General features: G+C 42.1%; 1 protein-coding gene across 1 annotated transcript in view; it reads right to left on the bottom strand.

The window, feature by feature from the left end:
- The window catches only part of LOC149303108 (inactive ribosomal protein S6 kinase delta-1-like), a 60,010-nt gene that overhangs the window by 14,503 nt on the left and 18,762 nt on the right, over positions 1-26,745 (bottom strand). The window contains exons 6-12 of the mRNA XM_089481327.1: positions 26,367-26,426; positions 24,409-24,771; positions 15,626-15,747; positions 14,268-14,360; positions 6,079-6,126; positions 4,501-4,633; positions 1-740 (exon numbers count right to left, since the gene is read on the bottom strand). The exon at positions 1-740 is cut by the window's left edge and continues 754 nt beyond it. Of these exons, the coding sequence (XP_089337453.1) occupies positions 1-740; positions 4,501-4,633; positions 6,079-6,126; positions 14,268-14,360; positions 15,626-15,747; positions 24,409-24,771; positions 26,367-26,426 (1,559 nt within the window). The remainder of the gene's footprint in view (positions 741-4,500; positions 4,634-6,078; positions 6,127-14,267; positions 14,361-15,625; positions 15,748-24,408; positions 24,772-26,366; positions 26,427-26,745) is intronic.

The following is a 26,745-nucleotide window of genomic DNA, read 5'->3' as shown; positions in this document are numbered from 1 at the left end:
AGTGTCATGGGCGCCGACGCTTGGCTTGTCGGCGTCGCTAATTTTAACCTCACAATCCGCGTCGTCGTCCTGGAACGGAGTCCCGGGCTCGAACATTTCAGAATCTACGTTACAGGCCTTCTCTGCAAAATCAGCACCCGTGAAATCACTAGCGCTCTCTTTACTGTCTATTCGGAACAATTCCATGGGACTGTTTTTGGATTTGCTCAGCGCGTCCGACATCGCCGCTGGTTCCGTTAAACCGTGCTCGCTCGTCTCGTTCAATAATTTAAATTCCTGGCCAGCGAGCAGCGAGTCGTCGTAAACAATGGAAACGGGCTTTTCTAGCTCGTCTATACCTTTGCTGCTGTGTCCCTGTTCTAATCGGAGCAACAGTTCCCCACTTAACGCGTCGGGCTCGATTTTTTCTTGTCCGTATTCATTGCACAGGGTTAAATAGCTGGTGGTGCATTCCTCCTCCGAACTTGATGCCGAATCAACCCACTTCAGAGGACTTTCCCTGCCTTCTTCCTCTTGGGCGCTGCTATCGTCTTGTGAGCTCAGCGTGAGACTGCCGTGCAACTGCTGAACGGAAAGCAGGTTCCTATCGCTGCTTCTGGAGTCAACGCTATTCCTGGGACAAGGGGCCAGATTTTTCAGAAGATCTTCATCGGAGCGGCAGCTCTTCGCTTCGGGAACATCGAAGCTCCCGTCTGCGCTCCTGCTTAAATACTTGCTTATGTGCGACCATAGCTTCCCACCTGCGTGACATTAAAAATAAAGATTAAACTTCTATGATTACATCATCAGGAAGATTATCCAAACCGGCGTATGCTATATCGCTAATGGTAATGAAAACGATCGCTGCGCGTTTTCGCCATGTGGTTTCTCAAAAGGTGTGAATATGCTAATGTAGTCATTAAATACATCCTTGGGTGGAATAAATCATGAACATATTGTATCGCATACTCTACTTGCGAGAAGAAGAACGTACAAGGAGAATACACAGTATTACGTTTAGCCAGTACAGAAAAACATTGGGTGAACGAGTACTTTAAACCTGTAGACTTCTTCCACCGAACGGTGCCAAGTTAAGCATTTGTTATACGCATAGTCCTTTGAAGATCCATGCGCACCCATTCTACCCTAGCATGCGCCTATGGGGCAATCAGAAAATATGCCCCGGGAAGGTCTAGGCCCAGCAAAATAGACAACCAGTAGATGCCTTTTCACAGAGACAGGAGCCATTGTGCCCACATGCTTCATACCATCGCGTTGGGCTACAGCTCATTCACTTATGGACCAGCTACCCCGAGAATCGCTTGCTTTGATGTAGCAAAAAATATTCAGGTGTGCAAAAGTATGGTGATTTTGAATTCGCTAAAAATATTCTCACGTGCTTTTGTTTTAAGAGTTAAATGACTTCAAAATATAAGCAATTTTGGGACATAAGTGCAACGTTAAGAAAAATCATCAATGAACTGGAAAATGTAACAGTATCTGTAAACTCGTGTTATTTGCCCGCGCCCGTAATCAGAGTTTGGCATTAATTACGCACAAAGCACCCTTTCTTCTGCCAAGCGGCAATCAATTCCAAATACAACAGCAGCCATTGCCAGAAATCGTATTGGTGCTATATTTGAATAGATGGACTTTGTAATAGATATAGGAGAAAGAAACACCCAAACCGCAAGATTTCTGGTAGGCAGTAACGCAGGCCAATAAATCGGAAGTTTGCGCCGACCCAACTGTAATAATTTTTGGGCAACGGATCTGTACCGTTACGAGAAAAACACGCCAAAAAATGATTAATAGTTTTCTAAATCCGACACATCAATTGTAATGAATTAACTCTTTTAACAACGTTAACAAAGCAATTATTGCAGCCCTATAGGAAGCATTAAAACAGGGAATTAAAAAAAAAGGTATTTAAACACATTTTTTTTGGTTAACAACTCTGACGGGACCAATGCTGCGTTACTGAAATAACGGAAAACGCAGCTATGGGGCAGCCGTGAAAAGCCATTGCTGCCGCATTGTTTTATTACATAGGTTTTATTATTATACAATTCATAAGGTGTAGACGGCGTCTAAACTCTTTAATGGGGAAGGATACAATATATCTGTGGTTAAATGATTGAAACTAATGGGGATGGGATAGAGAAGGACTGCAGAGAGGTAGTCCAGAGCTGACTTTGTGAAGGAATGGAAAGGGAGGTGAGCCGGCACGTGATCCCCACCGCGAGGGAAGAGGGTCCTGGCCATTACTTCTGGGGGCTCTGGCGGTTGTCTTGTGAAAAGCGAGCAGTAGATTATTAACTAAAGAGGGTCTTTAATTACGACAGTCTCCCAAAGATGGACACTCTGAGGCACCAGGACTTGAGAAATTAAGAGAGGTGCCAGAGTAAATGAAATCGGCATCTAAGACTAGCCAGGAGGGTTGGGGGAAGAGGAATAAAATCGAATGTCAGAGCGAAACCGGTGTCTGGTGCACAGCAAGCAAACAAAATAACTCAACGGGAAACAAGATACTGAAGGACTAAAGATAAGTACGCCAAAGTAGAGCCACGACGGATGCAAAGCGCACCATACACATGATTAAAATGGCATGTATAAGAGACAAAACGTGCCTATTGGAACAACTAACAGGATTTTGTCCTTAAAGGATTCCTCGACAGTGCCATAGGGGCTGCGTAGCCACAGACCAGTCAGGGTGCCCATGCTGACCCCTGTCCACTGCCGAAAGTGCCTACAATGGGCACGTGAGCATTAGAACGGGACCACGGAGCAATGGAAGAAGGTGGCCGGTCTGATGAATCACGTTTTCTTTTACATCACATGGATGGCCGGGTGCGTCGCTTACCTGGAGAACACGCGGCGCGGGGATGCATCTTCTGCTAATGTCTTGGTGCAGACACCACACCACGCGGGTCACAGGGCTGTTTTGGCCGCAAAAGGGGGACCTACCCAATATTAGGCAGGTGGTCATAATGTTATGGCTGATCGGGGTATATACACTAACTAAGCCTTTAATATAAGGAGTTTTAAGGTGTTGTATGGAACTCGGAATATGCCTGAAGGTATAGTAGCTTGGGATATATATTTAGGAATGACATTGACTAATTGTTTGACACGCTGTTTTATCATATCCACTGGGGAACATTATCCCTGTAATATTATAGTAGATATCCTGCATTCAGTAAATTCACAATAAATATAGCCATCATATTTCATCAGATTCCTGCAACCCAGGTGTGACCATCCTAATTCATTTGCCACCTGCTATAAACATGCGGAGGGCAAGCAGAATAGCTAATGACACTTCACAAGCAGAATCGCTGTTCACATCTACTTTGTGTCCATATGTGTCGCCACTGGCTGTACTGTTAGCTATCTTCTGCGGAATAAACAGCGAATGTTAAACGGCAGGCACAAAACACTCTCGTTATACAAAATACATAAAAAAGACAGAGAAAACAAACTAATGAAGTCTATCGGGAGTTTGGCATTTATTATGTTAGCAGAAAAAGAACCTTGTCGTTTACAGCCTGGATTGGCAAAGAGGAAGAGAAGAAGCATTACAGGAGAAGTGACATCATACGGCCAAAGAATGTCCTATTTCAAACATATTGTGCGTTTAAAGGGCTCGAGATCCTTTTCCACTGAACCTGGGATCGACGACCCCTGCCATTCCTAATGATTAGAGGTTGGATGATAATGATGGGAGTTGTAAATGTTTTACACCAGCCAATGGTAAAAACAGAGCAGTCGGCAGCTCCTTCCATCAGTTGCTATGGCGACTGCACAACGTTGATCTGCTCTTTAAAAATAACACCCATTGTAAAGTGATGCACATTGTAAACTGTTAATATTCAGAGAAATTCTAAAACTTTTGGCATATTTGCAGGTCTGGATAACTCCAGGATTAAGGAAATACTCCAAAATTTGTATTTAACGGATACATTTTTTTTCCCCGGCTGCCCAATTAATATTAATGGTGTCTGGAATCTCACAATAAATACCATCTCTGATTAGCAAGGTCACCAAGTGTGTGGTGTGTCTTTGCTTATGACCCGAAATTTTCACCTCTGCTTAGACTCGAGAAGCAAAGGAACCTATTAACTCATTGACCAAAACTGTTAAAACCTGCCCTGGAATTGCTGGCCTACAGCTCCTATCATTCACAGCCGGTCAGATGCTATTCTCTAACCCTTCTCTAAGACATAGGACTCCCGTCCTGCCATTTTTTTCGGGTGTTATCAGTAGACGATGGGGACTTCAGGTACATGTTTTGCATTTCACCTGCACATCCCAATATTTGCACACCTGAGTATTTAGAAAGACGCAGAACCCACAAAAATGATGTATTTAGCAGGGAAGGTCTGGCCGCCCCGCTAAACTTCAGCATTAAAACCATTCGAGTGACACGTAAAGATAAGAAGGTACAGAGGACAATCTGATGACCCCAGGAGTCAAAGCTAAACGCTGCATTTGGCAGCCTCTTTTGATACCCCGACCAACCTTCTGCGTGCTCCAGCACCAGGAATACCGACTCCTCCGAGATGATGTATTTGTGCAAACAGACCATGTTGGGCACGCAGCGGGGGGCGATGGTCTTTCGGCTCCCAGAGCACTCGCTGCTTTTCCTCAGACCCTGACAGAGAACAGAAAGGTCAGTTGTACCCTCGGCATCCTTTGGTCCCTGCTGTTCTTTATGTTTATCAACCAAACTAATCTGTCCAAGTTACTGTGGGCTTCAGAGAAGCTGCTCATCTGCTCCTCCGTGTCCTTCGGTCCCCCGGGGCTGCGCTGATGGCATCTGGCAGGTATCCAGAGAACAGAAGATGGCACAAAGCTACCATTAAAATCAATTACGCGGGTCACTGCTTTTATTAGAAACTCCCTCGCAAACTAAGTCATCAAAGTGACACGCTGTGTATTTTACTTGTGACCTCGCGTCCTGGTTTATTTTTTTATTTTTTTTTTTAACTTTCCGAGCAAAATTTGGCCTTTAATATGTTGAGATCCCGTAGACAACAACATCAGTTTAACCGCGGCTAGCCGCGTCGTCATCTGGTAACTTATTATTGTCTTACCTCCGAGTATTATCTCAGGTTCTCATTTGGAAATAACGTCACATATCGTCCGACAGATCAGATATCTCGGCTGAGCATCTAACTCCCCATTCTGATGTTAGGTTTTGGATCTGTCAGAGATATATGAAGTCATTTCCAAATGATTTCCAGAAAACAAATAGTATTTTCTATGCTCGAGTCCGAACCCCTATTAGCTGAATGTGAATGAATATCTTGGATGCCGCCGGGGTTGAGGGACACATTGACTTGAACAGAAACTTGAACAACTGAACTTAAAGAGTTAAACGTTATATGTAGAGGTCAAAGTCGCTACACCTAGTGAAGAAAACTTCCTTAAAAGCAGTTTTAATGAAATTGTGTATTGCGCTTGTGACCGCGGGGTCATGTACCAGGGCCGAGGTGGTGTGACCTACAGTTCACTATGACTAGGACTTTACAGATGAGTTGAGACGGATCATTTCTTCACATTGACTTAACTATACGTCAGTAGTGTATGCTAGGGTGGCAGCCCCTCTGCCGTGTAACTGGGTGCGGATCACCCTACTGGGCTTCCAAGAGCTCCACTTCTCCTTTAGCTGGTTCGAGACATCAGAGATGTCCCTCGTAACCGGCCCTTACTGGCACAGCCTCCATAGTGACCTTCCACGCAGTGTGTCGCGATATGAAATCATACCCCGGCGCTGAGCGTGGTAGATGGCACCGGCAGAAGTATGTGGCCCAGCCGACCTCTGCTATACATTAACAAGGGCCAGCCCTAGTTACTATCTCCTGCTACAGAAGTGGCCCTGTATAAAACATAATAAAGGGAGGTGACCCTCAAGAAACCTCACCTAATTAAATATGCTTTATGCAGGGCCAGCTCAGTTCTTCTTGCAGAAAAACACATTCAAGGTGGCACTTATTATGGGAAAAGTTCTCTTAACTGCTCTACAGAGAGCAGAATATCATGTGAAAAATTCTATATTCAAATTACAACAGAAATTTAAAAAAAAAAAAAACTTACTTTTAAAATAAATGTCTCCTGTGTTCTTGTATCCAGGACAAGCAGAACCTAGAAAAGAAGGAAAAGAACAATATTTTAATAATAATGTAAAGCTTCATGGTTGGGTACACGTGCATCCTTTATACTCCCGGCCCTTCCAGCTAGAGAACGCGAGTACGGAGCATACAGGACACGGTTGTGCCAATGACCTGCAAGACGTCCGCATATCACACGGGCCGCTTGACAATTTCATATGAAAAGATTAAACGATATATATTAGCCGTTTTCAGCACCAGGACGTCTGGAACGCGGCAAGTCGCTGGTGGGCAGTAAATCCGCTACTGTATCTTTAAACCGTGACACGAGCGCGGAGATAATCTGCCGCGCTAGACATGAGGATTTCTTGACACGAGTCCCACTTTTTGTAATCACATTTATTAGTGCCTCGTCTGCTGTCCAGCATTGGAGGCCATAATTGTCATGGGCATCCCGCTGTGGATCTTGGGATAGAGCTGTTACTCTGTTGGTTACAAACCAAAGGACAAACGGGCCGCGGGGGAATATGCCAGCTGCTGACTTGCGCCGAAAGCCAGAAGGGTCATCTTGAGTCTGAAGAAGCAGGCAATCTGCGGTCTAATTACAAAGCCTTGCGAGGACGCCATGCCCAGCAAGACTGGTGACTTTCACAGAACAGGAATCCTGGTCGGGATACAAATGGCTCACAATAGGAAAACGCTGGGCTCTGCGACATTGAACTAACTTGCCAACAAAACAGAAGGTGGAAGTTCTAAATGTATCACACAGCAGCGCTAGCGAGGGCTGGAGAAAGGGAAAAGCGAGAGCAGAAAACACTCAAATGTCACCCTTTACCGTTTTATCTTTACGTACGGAGCTAGCTTATTATTTTTATTATGACAGAAGCAGCCGGCGGTGCCGTAGCAGACAGATACATCTCTACTCCTTTTGTAGCAGTTTGTTTTTGTGTGTGATTTTAAGTTATTTTACCGACGCTACGGAATCTGCCGGCGCTATATAAATAATTGTAATGTACTGAAATGGGCTTTGCCAGCGTGCAGCGTTCCTTCTACCACCTTCAAATCTAACAGTTCACAGTTTAAAGCCGAGGTTTACTTTAATTGTAATCGGCTCCTTGCGCTGAAATGAGCCGCCCAGCCTCCATGCTTTGATTGCATTCAGTTAAGTCAGGGATATCATAATTATCTGAAGGGAGAAGACCGCTTATCAGCCCAAGACATCCAAAAGGACCAGCGGTCGTCTGTTGAAGTTATTCTCAGGACGGCCGACACTTCCCACTCCTGCCAGTTCCATCTACTCATCTCCCACCTCATCTGGAAAAGCGCCCCCCTCTGGTTATTTCGTTTGGGGTACAGGGTAGTTTGGGGGCCACAGATCGAATATGCATGTACTGAAAAAAGGAACTTCTAGCATGATATAGTATGTATATACATCTTTATTGGAAATTAATTATTAAAGAAGGGCTGAGAATTTGAACGTCTCTCTATGCCGCGAGTCGGACAGACCGCCGGGACGCATTATTTCTAGCGCAGCCCAAAGTGCCAAAGATGCTGATCGGAAGCAGAACATTTTTAGTAAGAGAGAAGGCAAACGGACAATCTTCATCAACATGTAGAGTGCCGGAGATCAGAACAACTTATGCTATTCATAGATGCCTAGTTTAGGGCAATTTGTGCCTCTTATCACATGACAGAATAGTTAAAATACAAAAAAACAACCACTTTAACACTATCAGTGCCCCACAAATCCCAAACCAAATAATGAAAGCAACAGAAATGCACTCATTTTATTAAAAGCTCTCGCCCTCTAGGAATAAGAACCCACATCCAGGCAGATTTTCAGGAATTGGGGGGGCAATAACTTCTATCCCTCTAACCAGTATTCTGGCTGTGCATGATGGGAGTTGTGGTTCACCAAAGCCAACATTAGGACCACCAATAGTCAAAAGTGGTCCAAGGAAGCAAAAGCAGTGAACCAGCTGATATATATATACACACACACACACACACACACACACACTATATGGACAAAAGTATTGGGACACCAACAGAGACTTCGCATTCTAAATAGACAGACATTAATACGAGGATGGTCCTCTCTTGCACTCTTCTGGGAAGGCTTTCCACAATATTTTGGAGCATTTCTCTCTACTGGACCAGATTCATTAAACCAAGTCAGGATGTATCAGGTTTTTGTTAATTTCTTCTTATTTATTATTATCTTTTAAATTATTACATTTATTATTATTTTTTAGATTTCGAAATTGTATTGAGATTTTCACGTTTGCAAAGAGTGTTACAATGCACAGCGGTAGACACACAGTAGCACATCCAGAAATACATTACATCAGTACTTCCATAGCACGGACAAAGTATGAACCGCATACATACAGGAGAAACGATCCTCGCGTCCATTCAGCTCCGTCGCCAGGCCACGCCCCCCTCAATTTATTACTATTTAGGAGTAATGTCATTATTATTAATTGATTCATATAACACCATCACATTGTGTAGCACTGAATGTTCATTTATCTACTTCACTTAATATAGTCCCTTGTAGTCTTCAATCATTTAAGATGGAAATATATAACCGTCCTATCCTATAAACCGAGTGAGTTTTTCTCGGCCTCAGATAGCTCCTCCCACAGCCGCCTCCACTGAAAGAGGGAGCATACCACGGTATGCTTCCTGCACATGCTCAGTAGAATTACTATTCTCGCCAGCGGGAGTAGCGGCAGCCAATCATGTCTCCTCTCTGGACACTGCTGGTTTGCCAGCATACATGTGATTGGCTGGTTCTTCATGGACTCAAAAATCCAGACTGTCCCTTTAAGCATCCGCTGGGAAAATATTAACGGGGCAAAATACGGCAAGATCAACAATAATGCTAATTACATTTCTAAAGTAATATTTAGTTATAAAAGTGTTCCTGTTCAGCAGCATAAGAGACAACATTGAAACGTTCCCGTCAGGCACCTAAAAAGCGTCAGCCTCTCGTTCCAGTCCGATTTCACACTCCCCGGTTTATTTGCACCTGGATATCATTCACACTGAAGTAATAAATACAAGAACATATGTGATTTTTTTTAAAATATGCCCTTTGACTGTCAGTTTTTCCCAAACAGGTGTTGCCTAAATGATTATAAATTGGCCCCTGGATACACCTCTTCAGCTGAGCCGTACAGGACTGGCGCTAATATAATTAGGTCTGAAAACATGAGGCCGGAGAATGCTTCCCATCTGTTTGGCAATAATGTTTGGTTAACAATACTCTTTAAGAGAAGCACCTTCAACTACCGCTTCAGACACATTAATGACATTGCCGTGTGAAAGAGTGGAGACACGTGATGAGCTGAACATACATGGTTCTTTCACATAGCGAGAGACCTTCGAAGTAACCCTTGCAGAGCCATGCTGGAATTTACTATGTAACCCCCTGAAGCAGCAAGGGTTAAGGCTCTTGGATATTTTCAGGTTCTAGAAGCAGCCATAAATATTAGCGACCCTATAAATATTAGCATTAACCCCTTGCAGGACAGAAAACACAGAAACATTAGCAGAAACGTTTTTCCTGATGCAAGACCTCAATCAGTGGTCGGTCTCGTCTTAGATTCAGGAGCCATCCCATGCATGTTTAAATTACCTTGTGGTATTCGCCTCTACCACCTCTGCTGGGAGGCCACTGCACCCTCTAAGTAACATACGATAGGACTCGAGTCCCCATACTCCAAAAACACACTTGTTCCCCATGAGTTAACCTTGGTAATAAAGTCCACTCCACCTCCCCAGTTTTCAGCATAAGGTCCGTTTCAATCAGATGGATTAGGAGGACCGGGTCGCCCGCCTCTGCCCCATGTCCTCCGTACCACTCAGTGACTTCAATGCTCAGGAATACCAGCTGTCGATTATTTTGTTTTTATCGCATAAACCTGACCCAGCTTTCCTGGGCACCCAGAGACTCTATAAGGAAGACTAAACAGGTCCGCGTGAGCAGGGCAACAATGCAAGGAGCTCAATGGTGGCCCCGCTCATCCATCCTAATGCTCTGCCCACTTCCAAACATGTCATGCCTAATTATATATTAGTTTATATAGCACCATCATATTCCGCAGCGCTGTATTGATTCAGCTCGTGCCCCTGTTTTTTCCCCATTAATTTTTCCTACTTAAACTTTGAGAGGCTTGTCATTATTATTGATTTCTCTATCACATTCCGTACCCTTTTACACTCATTTATCTACGGCGCTGAACGCAGAGCGTTGTATTCTAGATCATCATCATCACGTTCCGTGCTCCAACACTTGTGACGTCTAAAAGAAGCACGGGGAAGGACTAAATCATGAAATCAAAAGAAAAAAAATGAGCAAACAAATATATCATTATATCATATCTGTTCATTGATAATAACCGTATAGATAAGGTCATCGCTATAACAACAGCAGAATAAGGGAGATTTACTATTTAAAGTGGGGCCCAGCCAATAAAAACTCCATAGAACAGACGAACGACATCCAGGACACAAAACATGCTTCGGAAAAGACAGCCGGCGAGAAGTAATCGGGAGAGAAAGGGGTTCTAATGACAATAGTCTTGCTAGAAAGGGGCGAATGTATCGTGATCTAGAGTCTACCCTCTGAACATCTGCAGCGCTTCCAATCGGCATGCATCACTCCTAGCGTAATGAACAGTTCTGGAGATGCGTATTAATATAATGGCTTCATCCTCATCTCACGATGAAGGAGCCAAGTTTTTTTTCCTTTAGCCGACGCCGGTCCAATTACTAATGAAGCTATAAGCTTAAAGGACAGTCAAACGGCTTGAATAACCCCGCGGAAAAACAAAACGCAGACAGGCGAAGAGCGCTGCAGATTGCAGGAAGTAAAAACATGATATATATTATTATATGCTATGTTACTTTATTATATGCTTTATTATTTTATATAAAAAAAATATACATTTATGAATATTATTGTTCTGCAAACTGGAGAGACAATAAAAAAAAAAATCTGTAAGAATTAGAACCAGTCAATGAAACCATTCTAGAGAGAACAAGAAGAGATACATAATGCTAGAACACCTTACCGCATGAATTAATACGTTCTAGGATTTCTTTATGTGGTTTAGCAACGGCACATTAGCATATTCACAAACAAAAGGACGGAGTGGCCTTTTGGTCCTCGGGGGCCAGTGCCGTACGCGAAGACCTTGTCTGCTCTATAGCAGCCGCCATACAGTGAGATGAATTGCAGATCCTCTGATCCAGTGATCACAGAGACATTAAGTGCCACCTTTAAGAGGCTATTCAGTTACAATTACATACTCAACTTCATGCTGTTAGATGGCATCATCTTATTGTATATCTTTTTTCCTACAGGAACAGACACTATGCCGATATGCCGTCCCCTGGGATGTATTTCTCAAGTACATCAAACACTGATAACCGTTACTTGGTTTATTTTTGCTAATTTCAGCTGGTAAAAGCAGCTCTACTTCTTGTGTTACCGGTCAGCGTTGATTAAAAGCCATTTATGAGAATCATCTTGGATAAACACGTGTATCAGCTATGGCGACACGCGAATCCATCAGATCTTCAGCGATGAGACCTTGGTAGAAGAAAGCATGAAGAACCCGTGGTCTAGGACCAGAAAGAGACAGTCAGTAGGCTTTATGGTCCTTTCAAGGCTCTAGCCCAGCACACACGGAACATAAACACCCTTATTTACTCATTAATATGCAGAGCCAAACAGCGAGCCACGTGGCCGGGACTCTGAATATAAATCAAGAGGTTGAGTTGTTGTTGACCAAACGTGAGAGTCGGGAAGCAGCGTGATCTCAGTGACTTTGCGTGCGGTATGACTGTTGGTGCCAGACGTGGTCTCCTAGCACCTAGCTTTCGAGGTTCGTGCGAAAAACAAAAAACATCTGGTTGGAGTCTATTCTATTGGCCAAACCTGCTTAAACTGACAGAACGGTCTCATATACTCAAAAAACACACTTCAATGAGCCGGCTGTATCTAGAAAGCCAACATTATTTAATGGACGCAGGGGCACCAGGGCATTGAGTAAGCCTCGGACACTTAGTAAAGGCGGTTAGGGGAACGATTTTGTAGATCTTACCATTAAAGTAAGTATGGTCTGCTTAATTGTTTTTTAAAGGTTAAAAAAAAAAGTTTAGTGTCACTTAAAAAAAAAAAAAAAACTATTTTGCCTCCTTTAAAAAACAGTTAGTGTCTAAATATTTCTATTGCATGCAAATGTAAAAAAAAATGTTTACTATGCTAATATTTTAATTAAAGATATTTCTTTTGCCGAATGCTTTCATATGCACCGCTGATCTATCATCAAACGTTAACTCTGCAACTTAACACCAGTATAGCCGGTGGCAGCCTGAAGGTTTGCCATCTGCTGCCATCCAAAGTCACTGTGGCCACCTTCAGAACATATGCATCAAAGCCCTGAGACACGAGACGGGAGGAATTGCCGCCGAAGCCACCATAAGGGAAGGCTCAGACCTGGAGGCAGGCGACGGGCAAGCCCACAGTATAAAGGATGCATGGTGGGCTACTTGTCATCGCACAAAATAACCAGTCAAGGTCACAGGGGACATCACTGGCTGATCAAATCTATGAAAGGAGGCACGAGGCATCCATTATGATGTCTTTTAACCCCTTAAAGTAGGGTTCGACAAATTTGGTTTGACTCCAGGAGTTTAATTTTCACATATTTAACGTTTCGGTCATATCCCTTCTGTCTAAGGTAAAGCTCCACCATCATATGACCCCTTAATATAAAACATTAGGTAAGATAAAAGATATCTTACAAAATATGTGTAATAAATAATATTTAAAAATACACTAAATAACTGGAGATCAATTCAATGTTTATTAAATACATTTGATAAATGCAGTAGTACATAATTAAAACATGAAGGAAAGATGAATCTACCTGGAATGGAGCTCACTGTGCCTCAGGTGCCACTAACCCTGACATACACGCTCATTGTAATACCATTTACATATCCATACACACGCTAACACCAAATACTAACACATACTTACACACTCTAACACCATACAGTAATAGACACACGCAATCATCATATGCTCACAAACAATTCTAACACCATACACACACAAACTGTAACACTATATGTCGACATACACATTCATGCTGATGCCATACGGAACACACACACAAAACACGTTATGCTCATACACACTAACATAACACTTATAAACTCACACTAACAGTATATGTAGAGTAAGCGTGTATGTTTTATATAACAGCACTTAGATGACATTGGCATTTAAAGTGCCACAGATTGGGGAGGACAGTTGTGTACCTGCCTAGGGTAAGGAAACTATATACATGTTTTAAAAGCCTTATGTGTATTCCATATGAGGGCAGCCATAACTAATGATCTGCTCGGTCATTTCTCCCCATTAAGTTATCTCTTCTCTTTTGTTAAATTGCTGGTTGTTGCCGATTAGTTCAGGCAGCTGTTGTAAGGGGGGGGGGGTTGAAGAATGGAGAGAACTTCAGGCAAACTGATAAGAGCTATTAGGGCTATTAATAGAATAACATTCATATTTTAGAGCTTCTTGATCCAAGGAGAAATCCTTTTGGAGTCAAGAAGAAATTTTTCCCCTGATGGCAGAATTCGAAGCTTAATTACATTTTATGCCTTCTTTTGGAGGAAGGTTGGGTAGAAGGGATGAACTTGATGGACTTCGGTCTTTTTTCAACCTTATATACTATGTAACTATGTAATGCTGGACTTCAGCTTCCGCTGGGCTAACTTTAAATGAAATCGCACCAAAACACTGATCCCAAATCAAAAAATGACAAACTATATGTAGTTTTAAGCAATAATTTTAGTTATGCTAAGAGTGGAAACAGCAAATTACCGAACTGATCTGAGCCATGTTGTTGAACATCAACAAAACACGTACCATGCACTTCCCATCAGATATATTTTGCACAACCTTACACGAATTGCTTACATTAAGAATGCTTTTTTTTCCCCTTTTGTTGCTTTTACATTTTAAAAGTGCGGATGCATTTGAGTCATTTTCCCCTTTTGTTTCAGATCCTTAAGATCCTCAGCTTCAAAGGCAAAAATGTCAGCATGCGGCGGATTTATGAGTGAACTCTTGAAGAGATACTGAAGAATTACCTTGTCAATCACCCCGAGCACTCTGAAGGCCTTCAGTTCCTCTGCAGGACTCCTTAGGTTCCAAGAGGGCCTTGAACTCCGAGCTCCTGGAGGCTAATGGAAGATATCAAAGATGAGACATCAATCAGCGTGGTACTTGAAGGAAGGACGCCTGCTGGAGCAAATGCCAGGCCGAAGGAACTAAATTTATCATAAATCAGAGAGCCAAGATGAAAGGTGACGTTTTATGCGTCTCTCTAATTATTAAGTTCCAAGTAAATAAATTAAGAGTACAGAGGGGGAGCTCACAAAGTAACCGTAATTCATAAACCTGTTTGTTTCTGGAAAATTAAACCGGACTGATGTTAACTCAACAAGGGTAGTCGGACTATGTTTAAGATCCGCAGAGAGTGAGGCCATCGTGAGGATTGTGACGCAATGTAAAATCTCTTCAGTACGTGTTGGATCCATGGCACTATGTGGCACGGGACATAAAACATTGTTTATTGCATACTGGAGTCCATTTTTTTTTCCAGTTTACTGCATGCAAACCCATTCTTTAGTTACTGGAGTTACTTCCTCCCACGGCTGCCGCTACTGAAAACAGGAAGTGTACGCAGGTAGCATTCCTCTTGCACACGCTCAGTAGCCCTCCTGTGCTACCCAACGGAAGTGGGGGTAGGAGCAGCACCCAATTCCATGTAAGCCACCAACACATAAAGCATAACCGAGATTGGATGGTGTTACGTCCCTCTGTATGTGCTGCGCTTTATAGTACTAGTTTAACCCATTCTCTTAAAAGAAGTGATTATCTAAAAACAGACTGGTATAACCAGGGATTTGTTAGAAATGGGAAAAGTATAAATGATTTGGAACAATAGGAGCGATACTAAATAATAACTTTCATGATCTTATGCAGGCTTAAACAGGACATACGGGCTATATCATGAATATGAGATCTAGAGAGAGTAATACGCGGGGATAATGTCTCATTTCGTCAGATGTACACTACAAATATATAGTAAACAATCATAAGTAACGAAAAGTCAGCACAGGAATCTTCCCATAGCATGTCGCTTACAGCATTCAGAACAGGGCGGTTCAGTGACGGATTTGATAGTCACCAATCTGATGTGTGGGCTTCATGCAAATGTGGGGGTCCTGAATGTCAAAAAGAACATGATGGAAACATAGACTGAAATATTCTATTATGAAAATACTTTCCAATGCTCTTTTATATAAGACTCACATTTATGGAAATGAAGTGCCATTCAACTGGTCGAGTCATATATCCAAAAAGCAATTATACAACATACTGTTATTGCAATCTATATAAATGTATATCACAGAGCTGGACATAGAGTTCAGTTTTAACTCACATCGCTAAGTAGACCCTCATCGGGGGAATGTCTAACGCACAGGCTAGAAATGGTCTCCGCACGCATCAGGTATTCAGCCGTCTTCTTCTTCACGGCTTCCCTTCGCGTTGGGCTGGACTCGCCTAAGGAAGCAGAAACAACAAAAAAAGGTGTGAAACACGCAAAAAAGCTGTGCTTGTAGGAAAACAGATTAACTTCTTTAAATATCTTGATTTTTGTCTAGTTTGCGTGATGATTGTATATCACCGTCTGCTAGAGACTGATGCTTTCCGTCTTTTAATAATAATAATTAATCACAAATTAATAAGCACACTGCTTATTCCGGCAGCGCACTATTAACAACATATACACCGGGCGTGCGTAAAATATGATCTACCCCCAACAACTGCCCAAGTAAGAATTTGTTTTTACGCAGTAGCTAATTTGCCCTCTAGATGGCGCCATACGTGTACAATAACTGGAATCTTCGTTACAGTCGCTGGGATTAGAACAATCCTAAATGAATTGTCAACATTCCTTAAAAACTAGAATGTTTAAATCAATGGTAGCCGGCCGCTAACCAACAATAACAAATTATGATGGAAGGTTGACATCCAATCTTTATTGTCCTATCAGCCTAAATATTAATACTTCATGATGACGATATCATTCCCCAAGAGATCTTATTTATACAGCACCAACAATTTACTCGTACTATGATTTAAAACCCACTTAAATATGACATTTTGGAAATGTAACTAATTTACATCACATGCTCTTAAACCAATAACACTTTAAATTACATTCTAACGTGTATAATTTATTGCTGGTTAAACCAAGATCTACCTCCTCGCTTTCAGCACTTGGCATAATAAAATAAAATAAAAAATAAGATAAAACCAGGGATTAAATGCTAAACTTAACGACAGCACAGGATGGAATACATGGAATTTTTCAGGCAAAATTTAATACAGGTTTGAGCATCCCTTATACAAGACGCCTGGGGGCAGAAGTATTTCGGATAACGGATCTGGGATATTTATCCTGTACTTGTCACCGATCGGGTTTCTACCTTTCCAAGGCAAGCATGATAAATACCCTCGATCAGTTCCCTTTATACGTAGGCACGAGGCCATATTATCCTGGAGTTACAAGGACAGAAGAAATACTATCACATCAGATCCCAGCGTACCTGTAGATATACGTTACATAGAAGTAACATAGAAAGCAATACATTTTCAATAATTATTGATTAGGATTTAGGACACGCTTTCAACAGTATCAACTTCCCTTTATCACGGCTTGTTTTGCTTCAGAAATCAGAGATTTTGAGACAGTCGCAGTCAGATCAGCCGCATCTCTCGTGTAACGGGAGTCTACATGCTCATTGTAAACGCAAGGCTTTCACACTTACAGAAAGTCTCTCAAGAGCTCCGACATTGGGGGCTCCGCAACCGTCATCAAGAAAGGGTTTAAAGGCCACTTCTTAATGCACTATGCCACATTGTCGAGACGCCAGGGTAGGCTATGAGTCGTAGAAGGGGTTAAAAAGGCTTCAACACACACACAAACCTTACAACAGGGGCAGACTGGCAGTAAATGTGGAGATGTTTATACACTGCCGTTCAAATGTTATCCTTGTTTTGTCCATTAGACATTAGAATAACATGGATGAGAAATCCAGCACAGACGGGGTTAATGTTGTAAATGACTATTGTACCCGGAAATGGCTGATTTATAATGAAATCTCTTCATAGGCGTACAGAGGCCCTTTATCACTCCCATCACTCCTTTTTCACTCCCATCACTCCTGCATTCCAATGGCTCTTTATCACTCCCATCACTCCTGCGTTCCAATGGCCCTTTATCACTCCCATCACTCCTGCGTTTCAATGGCCCTTTATCACTCCCATCACTCCTGTGTTCCAATGGCCCTTTATTACTCCCATCACTCCTTTGTTCCAATGGCACTTTAGCACTCCCATCACTCCTTTGTTCCAATGGCTCTTTATCACTCCCATCACTCCTGCGTTCCAATGGCCCTTTATTACTCCCATCACTCCTTTGTTCCAATGGCCCTTTAGCACTCCCATCACTCCTTTGTTCCAATGGCTCTTTATCACTCCCATCACTCCTTTGTTCCAATGGCACGTTGCGTTCGCTGATCAATTAGTTTAAAAGACTAATTGATGGTTAGAAAACCCTTTTTGCAATTATGTTACAGCCAGAAATTTTCCATGAAAACAGCTAAGTGACCCCAAAATTTTGAATGTTAGTGTAAGTCTGTGATCACATCTTGATCCTTACTCTATATGTTGGACAGGTTATCATTATCACGCACTTTGAGAAGGGCTCAACCAGTTATTTTTAACCCCTTTTAACCCCTTACTTTAAGGACAATGGGCGGTCCCTAAACCCATTGAAAACAATGCATTTTGAGATACCCAGTATTAAATATCATATAATACAAGAACCCCAACTCTGAATATCTCACTCAAGAGAGAAACCTAAAGACAGCAAAAGCTGAACCATTTGGCCTAACAAAAAAAAACAACAAATTTACGGAATCTCCTCTAAGCCATTGGCTAAGCCTCACCAATCATCCAGATGAACCCTGCCTTAAAAAAAAATAAGAAGCAGCAGAGTATTACCCCCTCATTAACTGGATAAAGTCTAAGGAAGTCTTACATTACTGAGAGGGTGGTAGACAAATGGAACAGCCTCCCATCAGAAGTGGTAGAGGTTAATACAGTGAGGGGATTTAAACATGCATGGGACAGGGCTTACGGCTCCTGAATCTAAGACGACATCAAGGGCTCATTAAGACTGGAGTCTTAACATCATGATAAAGGTTCTTATCTGTCGTCAGATTCTATGTAAGGGAGACGTCGCCATTAAAAACGTAGGAAGATAAGCGAGAATTAGAACGTGTGTTTAATAACCTGTGGTTATAACAAATCCACACCCCAAAAACAACCCTCCTAACAGAACCGGAGGTAAAAAGAACACCAAACACAAAGCCAGCCTTTCACCAGAGCCGATCACACAAGGAGGCAAGAATGACGTTCGATCCGTTTAGTTCATTTAAAAAAAATCCAGTAAAAAGCGCCGGTAACGGATCCGGATCCGGAGGGAAGTTGTTTCTTCGCTGTGGATTTCACACGAGGGAAGGACAGACGCAGGGGCCGTCTATCTCCCGGCCCCCCGCGTCGAGGATATTGCCGGGCAGCAGGCGTTCCGGGGCAGATGGATAATAGTGGGTTCTGGGAACTATCGGCTAACCAGATGCTGACCGAGCAGCGCATGAATCCATCCATAACCCCCCCCGCTCACGGCCAGCGCACCCAGAAACGGGTTGAGAAGCGGACGTTACGGAACTTCCCAGTTAAGGAAATAGTTAACCCCTTCAACACTGGCTTATTGATTTCACTCCATCTCCATCATTGTGAACCTTCCATGTTTTTCTTTTTTTTTTTTCCATTATCTGTAACTTTTTCGATATAAAAAAGCTGTTTCTAATAGAAACATATATAGTGTGTTCATGTCAAGCCCCACTCGTTTACCGACGCTTATATAACACTGACATATAGAAACACAGAAGGTGACAGTAGATCTAACTAGTCTGCTGTAAAGACTCAAACCTTGGTCAGTTCTTGGTCTTGTCTTAGATTCAGGAGCCGTATGCCTATGCCACGCATACTTTAATTCGCTCACTGTATTACCCTCCACCACTTCCGCTGGGAGACTGTTCCGCTTATCTACCAGCCTCTCAGTAATTTGGAAGCACTCATCTATAATTGCTAGAAACAAACACTTCCGCACGAGGCTCTAACCGTTTCTCATTGTTTTTCACAAAAGAACTTGGGATGGAGAGAGGTCGCGGATCACATATAACACAAATAATACCCTTTACAGCCAGACTGTGTCACGGGCGAAGCCATCAAGGAAACGCCGGCTTAAACACAAGCGTTCTATTCATTGGCTTCTCGGCTTTAGAATTGCGGCTCAAGAAAAAAAATTAAAAAAACATCACTTTAGAATCATCGCCTACTAATTCCGAGTCATAGGGACATTTGGGTTTATTCACTAAAGGAGGAATCACTACACATTATAAAGAAACATTGCCAGTGAGCTCCTGCTTGGCTGGCCCTGTATAATGTATAGTTGAAGCAGTGAAATTACTTCTGTCTCTTTGCCGATTGAATTATTCATTACACAGGGCCCCATCCTTGCTTGTAACATCACACAAAACAGTCTCTCTATGGCCATTTAAAGCATGCAACAGCGTTTGTTCGGGATTAATACTACTTCGTGTAAAAATGGCCTGTAGCATTCCATATTAACCTGGCTAATTTTGGGTCATTTAAAGGGAACTTGTAGCATATTAATAAATACAATTTTTACAGAATTTTTTTTCAAAAAATGATTTGTTAATATTTAGGAGTTGCGCACACAAACAGTTATCTTTTAAAAAGATGCTATAAAATCTTTCCAGTAGGAAGTATAATACAAAATACATCTTTATAACATTTCTAAATTAATTGCCAACATTCCGTAAGAACCCCGGTGTTAAAATGGATGGTAGCCGGCCGCTAACCACCAATAACAAATTATGACGGCAGGTATACCCATCCAATTTGTATTGTATCATCTGCTCTTAAACTAATATTCTTTGCAATTTAAACGTTATTCAATTATTTAATTATGTGTAATTTATTGCTGGTTAAACCAACATTTTTTTTTTTTCTTATTTTCAAAATTATTTGTTAATATTTAGGAGTTGCGCACACCAAGTTATCCTTTAAAAAGCTGCTATAAAATCTTTCCAGTAGGAAATATAATACATCCTACCCAAAAATGGACACTTTAATACAGTATTTTATTTTATTTATTCACAAAAAAAAAATAAAAAAATATTTTTTTTATATTATATTATATATATATATATATTTTTATTTTTTTTTTAAATGACAAATCGACAATTATTCATGCCGGTCTCATTCTGACTCCGCGGGGACTTCTAACAATAACCAGAGTGTACTTGCTGCTTTTTACAGTGGACAATATCTTGCTAGCGAATGTGGAAGAGCAGTGGCTGTTGGTTTAAAAGGCTCTGGCAAAATAAAACAGAGTGGTTGCATGAAAAAGACCCCTGTAATATAGACCCTTCGAGATTCCTCGTCTGTCTCCGGAGAGCAGCAGCTGTACCTCATCTAGATGCGCATGAATGAAAATATTTAGGCAAAAATCCTCCCACTTCGTTTATTTTCCATTTGACTTTCCTGCAATTATTTTGTAAACTGTTCGCATAACAATACATAAAAACATCTGCAAAAACAGGTAATTAACATGTCAAGCCTAACTAATGCATTTTTACGGTGGCCATGCCTCGTCAGCTGTAATTAGAACTCTTTTTAAGCAAATGATGATGTTGGGGGCTGCGATGTGCGAGTGCTTATTTCGGAGTCCTTATTACTGGTAGTGCAAACAGAACATCAACTCAAAAGCTACTTAATTACCTGTAAAACCAAACTTAATATACATTTACAAACACGGGGAGACATTATTCCTTTGCTCGGAAACGCACCAATAACACGCTCCGGTGATTTTCTCGAGGGAACGATGTGGAAGAGGAGAATAAAACACTCTAATTACGCAGCCGGTGGAAATAAGCACTTGGACCCTCTGAAAAAACTTTCGGGAGATTTAAAAAAAAAAAAATAGATGGCTTGGGTTCGAATAAAACCATTAAAAGTTGTCCCAAATAATGCATGAAGAAGCAGATATCCGTTTATAGTTCTAGATGGAGTCCCGGGATCATCCTGTACACATCAGCCAGTTTTTTTGGGACACATATTCATGTTACCTGTTGCTGACCTGCGATGTATACATTCACATCAGTTATACATCACACATGCTGCAGGGCTGGTCAGCTGCATGTAAAATGGATGTGCACTGGAAAAATAGCCAATGAGGTCATCTGACTCAGGATTATATTGGATAGATGCGATGTCTGAATGACCTTGAAGAAACAGTCTAGTCTTCCATACGGCCCCGTTAATGAGTACTGTAAGTACTTTGTAAGCACTGTAGTATGTATTCTTTAAGTAGGCTGGGAAAAGAAGAACTTGTAGGAGAAGCTGCAGCGCCAGTGGCAGGAGAGCAGCCCCACTGAAAGCAGTGGGAATCCTTTACGGGCATTCTGGTCGGTGGTCTTGTTAGCTGGCTGGCATGCGCGCTTTTGTAAGCTGAAGATGCGTTTAGCCAAACATACCTCCGGCAAGCCATGTAACCGGGGAACGTGGAGAGAGGCAAACATATATGGGGGGATTCTGCAGAATCACTACGCATGCGCAGGGGGACACAAACAAATTGAAAGGGCGCACTCAAATATCATACGCATTGAATTGTCCTTTTAAATCACCACAACTCACTTTTAACCTTGTACAGATCCCATACGTTCTCTTGGAAGAACTAGAGACAAATCTCACATAGATGCCTAAATACAGATACGCCAACCAGTCTTCTACCGTGACTGACGGCGCACAGCATGGAATCGCCTCCCAGCACAGCCTAGGATACACAGCGCGCCCATAAAGCAATGCTGGAGGGCGATGCCATTACATCACACTATCCCCAAAACCAGTCTTACAGGGCACACTGTGTGCGACGGTCTGCATGTTACCGTATAACGCCTTCAAATGTGTAAGAAGCCTGGAGAAGAGCCCGAGGTAGTCTTGGAAGCTTGCAATCTATTGTACTTCAGTTAACTACTTAAAAGTAGGGCTGCAACAACGAATCGATAAAATCGATAATCGATTATGAAAATCGTTGTCAACGATTTTCATAATCGATTAGTTGAATCGATTTTTATCGATTTATAAAATTATGTTTTTCAGAGCAAACGCTCTGAAAAACTCCCGTCCTTCTATAATCCGATCTCAAATAGAGATCGGATTATAACTGTAGAATCCAGACCCCCCCGCAAAGCTGCAGGAGACCTGGATCCTCTCTGCCACCCGGTGAGGGTCTGTGCAAAACACAAAGACATCCTCCGCTTCTCCCCTTCCGCTTCTCCCCTCCACTTCCGCCGGGGCTTCTATTACTGAACCCGGCGTCACGTGACCTTCCGGTGCGGCTTCCATCATGGAAGCCCCAACGGAAGCGGAGGGGAGAAGCGGCTGTCTTCGCGCATCACACAGACCCCTACCGGCTGCCGGAGAGGATCCAGGTCCCGCTGCAGCGCCTGCAGGGGATTTGGATTTTAGTGCGCGATGTGCGCAACCTCGCTACTTCATCTCACTGCCACTTCCACCTGCCCCACCAGGGGTTAATATATCAACAGAAGAAAAACAGGACAAGTAAGCAGCGCTGGGTAAGTATTATCTTTATTTTTATGCTCATTTGCCCTGTGTTTCTTCTGTTGATATATTAACCCCTGGTGGGGCAGGTAGAATTTTTGCGGGATCTATTAATTATGTGCATTTGTGTTTTTTTTTAATGTCTATAATATTTGATTTATTGTCCATATATTTATATATATTTATATTGTATTGTGTATTTTTTTTTGTCTATATTTAATAAATATAAATATAAAAAAACAATTTTAGTGATGTCAGTTTTTCTTATATCGGGGGGGCATAAGACATATCAGGGGGCACAGTGGCATAAAGGGGCTATAAGGCATATCAGGGGGGACAGTGGCATAAAGGGGCTATAAGGCATATCAGGGGGGACAGTGGCATAAAGGGGCTATAAGGTGTATCAGGGGGGACAGTGGCATAAAGGCGCTATAAGGCATATCAGGGGGCACAGTGGCATCTCAGTGGCATATAGGGGTAAAAGGCATATCGGGGCATGGTGGCATATAGGGGGCTATAAGGCATATCAGGAGGGCACAGTGGCATATCGGGGCACTGTGGCATATATGGGGCTATAAGGCATATCAGGGGGCACAGTGGCATATTAGGGGACAAAGTGGCATATAGGGGGCTATAAGGCATATCAGGAGGGGTATAATGCATATCAGGGGACAGAGTGGCATATAGGAGGTATCCCCTTATACCTCCTATATGCCACTCTGTCCCCTGATATGCATTATACCCCTCCTGATATGCATTTCTGGGACAGAGAGGCAAGCTGGGGGTGAGATGTGCATAACTGGGCAAAAATAGTTTACATGAATATTTACTAGTAAAGCTTTTTTTGGTATTTTTTGAGTTCTTGTTAAAATATAGCTTTAATTATGTCAGTAAAATAAGAAGGCGAATCGTGAAATGCCATTGTAAATTATACGTTTTTATTTAAAATAAGCGAAAAATTTGCATATTGGTTTTTTTTTACCCGATTAATCGATTAATCGAAAAAATAATCGACCAACTAATCGATTATGAAAATAATCGTTAGTTGCAGCCCTACTTAAAAGTATCAGATTTGCCAAATTTGTCTTCCTTCTTTCTACAGCTATCACTGCGCAACTATGCACTATGCAGTCCGCCCGCCCCCGCGCAGTCTCTCCGCCCCCGCGCAGTCTCTCCGCCCCCCCGCGCAGTCTCTCCGCCCCCTCCTTCACTAACAAGTACAATTATTTCACATTTTCTAATCCCAGAAAACCAAACGTTTCATAGATGTTAATTTGGCAACCGCATCAAAAAATATTATAATCGTAAATGTTATATATCACCAGAAGTTCAAGGTTATTGTTTAATATGATCACTGTGAGCCTTTATTCTATGTTCTATGGTTGGACTACTGGAGGAACCCAAGTATCAAAGTGACTGTTATTATGGAGCGGCATATCGTACCTTGCACGCCTTCCAAGAGGAGATCGACCCCTTTCCTGTAAAAGCTGAAGGCGGCTTCATAGTCCTGCTCGGTCTCTTTGTTTAAGGCCATGGTGATGAGCTCGCCGGCCTTCGTTAAGTAGTCCGATTTGTCCGGTTTTTGCCTCAGCCGGACAGGGAACAGGCCGCGGCTTTCTTTCTCCGTCTCGCCTCTGGATGCATCGAGGCTAGCGGCAGAGAAGCCCTGAGCTACTGACTCCGCGCATGGAGAGACGGCGAGCGGTCTACTGGGTGAAGTCTGATTGGAGGCCATTCCATTATCCAACCCCGAGAGAGAGTCTACGTCCACCGTCAGAGAGATCAGATCACTGTCACCGGACAGACCTGGAGGAGAGGAAAACAGCCGATGAGTAAAACGCGCGTGGAACGGGACAGCGGATAAGAACCGTTCGGCCCATCTCCTGTGCTTCGAACCAGATCATAGATCCAGGATAGCCATATAGCCATACTGGGCAAGTTTAACCACCCTCAGTGTATTAACCAAGTGGCCAAATACTACAGATTTTAGTAGCCTTGTACAATCCCATTCTTATGCATTTTAATGAAATTTGACAATTTCTTTAATTTGTACGAATGTCCAAAAATGAGGAGGGACCCCCCCCCAACGCAAAAAAGAAAAAGTAGAGAGCTACGAATTTTTATTTTTTTTTTTATTTTTTTTTTAAACACACACACTCAAACACACTCACACACTCTCTCTCAATGTCTCCCTACCTCCCCTACCGTGTTCCCGTATCCTTTTCTACAGCTCCGCTTCTTTGTTCTTCCGTCTTCTTTCTTGGTCCCTTCTTCCCGCTCCGTTAAGATTGCCTCCTCAAAGATATCGCAGCGGACAGAGTGAGGAAGAGAACCAAGAACGATGACAGAAGACGGAAGACGGAAGAAGCAAGCGGCAAGACAACAAGCAGAGCTGCGGAAAAGACGTGGATATGGAGGTGGTTGGTGGAGAAGGTAGGGAGACATCGAGAGAGCGCGAGTGTGTGTGCGAGCGTGAGTGTGACAACAAAACTTGTTTCAAATTGAAGCCCTGCCAATCTCATCCAAAACGGAAGGTCAGGAAACGAAAAAGAATGGACCAAAGACAAAATGAAAAATGGGGTCTGATTTCTTTTTTGGTCCAGTTTTTTATTTTTTTACCCACTGGGAATACACATGTAAAAAATTATATTTAAAAAAAAAAATAAAGCGCCCCAAAATATCAAAATTTGTATACATTTTTTTTATAATAACTACATTAAGTTTGGAAAGATTGGGCTCATTAATTGGTTTTAGTTAAGAAGGCAGAAAGGAGTCTATTTATAAAGACCAATCGAAGTTGCCTCACATTAGGTTAATGATGACCGGTCTTCAGCCCCCTGTACCCGCTCCCCTGTAACAACAACTTATCTAAACCTCCTACCGAGATCTTTCTGTCCATTAACGGCGTTGGAGATCGTCAGATCTGTTTTCATGTCAACATATTCTGTTTACATGGTCAGGAAACACATGTATCACGGCAATTACTAAGACGATTTACCAAACTAACCGCCTTCATTACATCGGCACATTACTCTTTATATATTTTAAAGGGGTTGTTCCACCTATTGCACTGAATTGGCCACTTTTATAACTAAACGCAGCATCAGAAGGATGTTGAATGTCCGAACCCTTCCCAGAAATAACTATTTTGTTTTTTTGTTTTTTTTTCCAGGAACACTTAATTGTCATGTGAGACAAAACCAGGCACCGATAGGTTGCTGAATTAAAAAGCTCATTAAAATGTCGTGTTTTGGGACGCCAATAATAAAACTGTTAACCCTGGCACTAAAGCACGCGCTCTACTTCGATGGAAACTTTCATGTAACGTCTTTGGTTGCCATTGTTAATATAATGAATAATAAATGACTTTTTTTTTTTTTTTTTTTTTTTTTTACCCTTACCTCCACATTCAGACTGACTGGCAAATGTCACGTCATCGAGTCCAAACGAGTCCTTCCTTACTGCAAAGAAAACGTAATTAGAATCTACGTTAATTGGTTCTGGCCAAAGAAAAAAAAAAATAATAATATAATCTGTAAATGAGACATGATTAGAAATGTTGTGAAGTATATTCAACAGATTTGGCAAAAAACATGATTAATTACAGATACTTGAAAGAGTCGCCCGTATGCTGTGTATGAAGCTTTCTGAATAGGTTTTAAACAAAAGAATCAAAAGAGGCAGAATTCCACATTCTTACTGTAAAAAAATGCAAAAATGTATTCACACGGGACAGACGGGTAGAGCTTTTCAGTGTAACAAAGTAATACAGGATTTTAA

The sequence above is a fragment of the Sceloporus occidentalis genome, unplaced genomic scaffold, assembly GCF_023333645.1.
Source record: "Sceloporus occidentalis isolate IW3139 unplaced genomic scaffold, rSceOcc1.0.p SCAF_15, whole genome shotgun sequence".
Lineage (NCBI taxonomy): Eukaryota > Metazoa > Chordata > Lepidosauria > Squamata > Phrynosomatidae > Sceloporus > Sceloporus occidentalis.
This window is presented reverse-complemented; position numbering and strand designations above follow the sequence as displayed.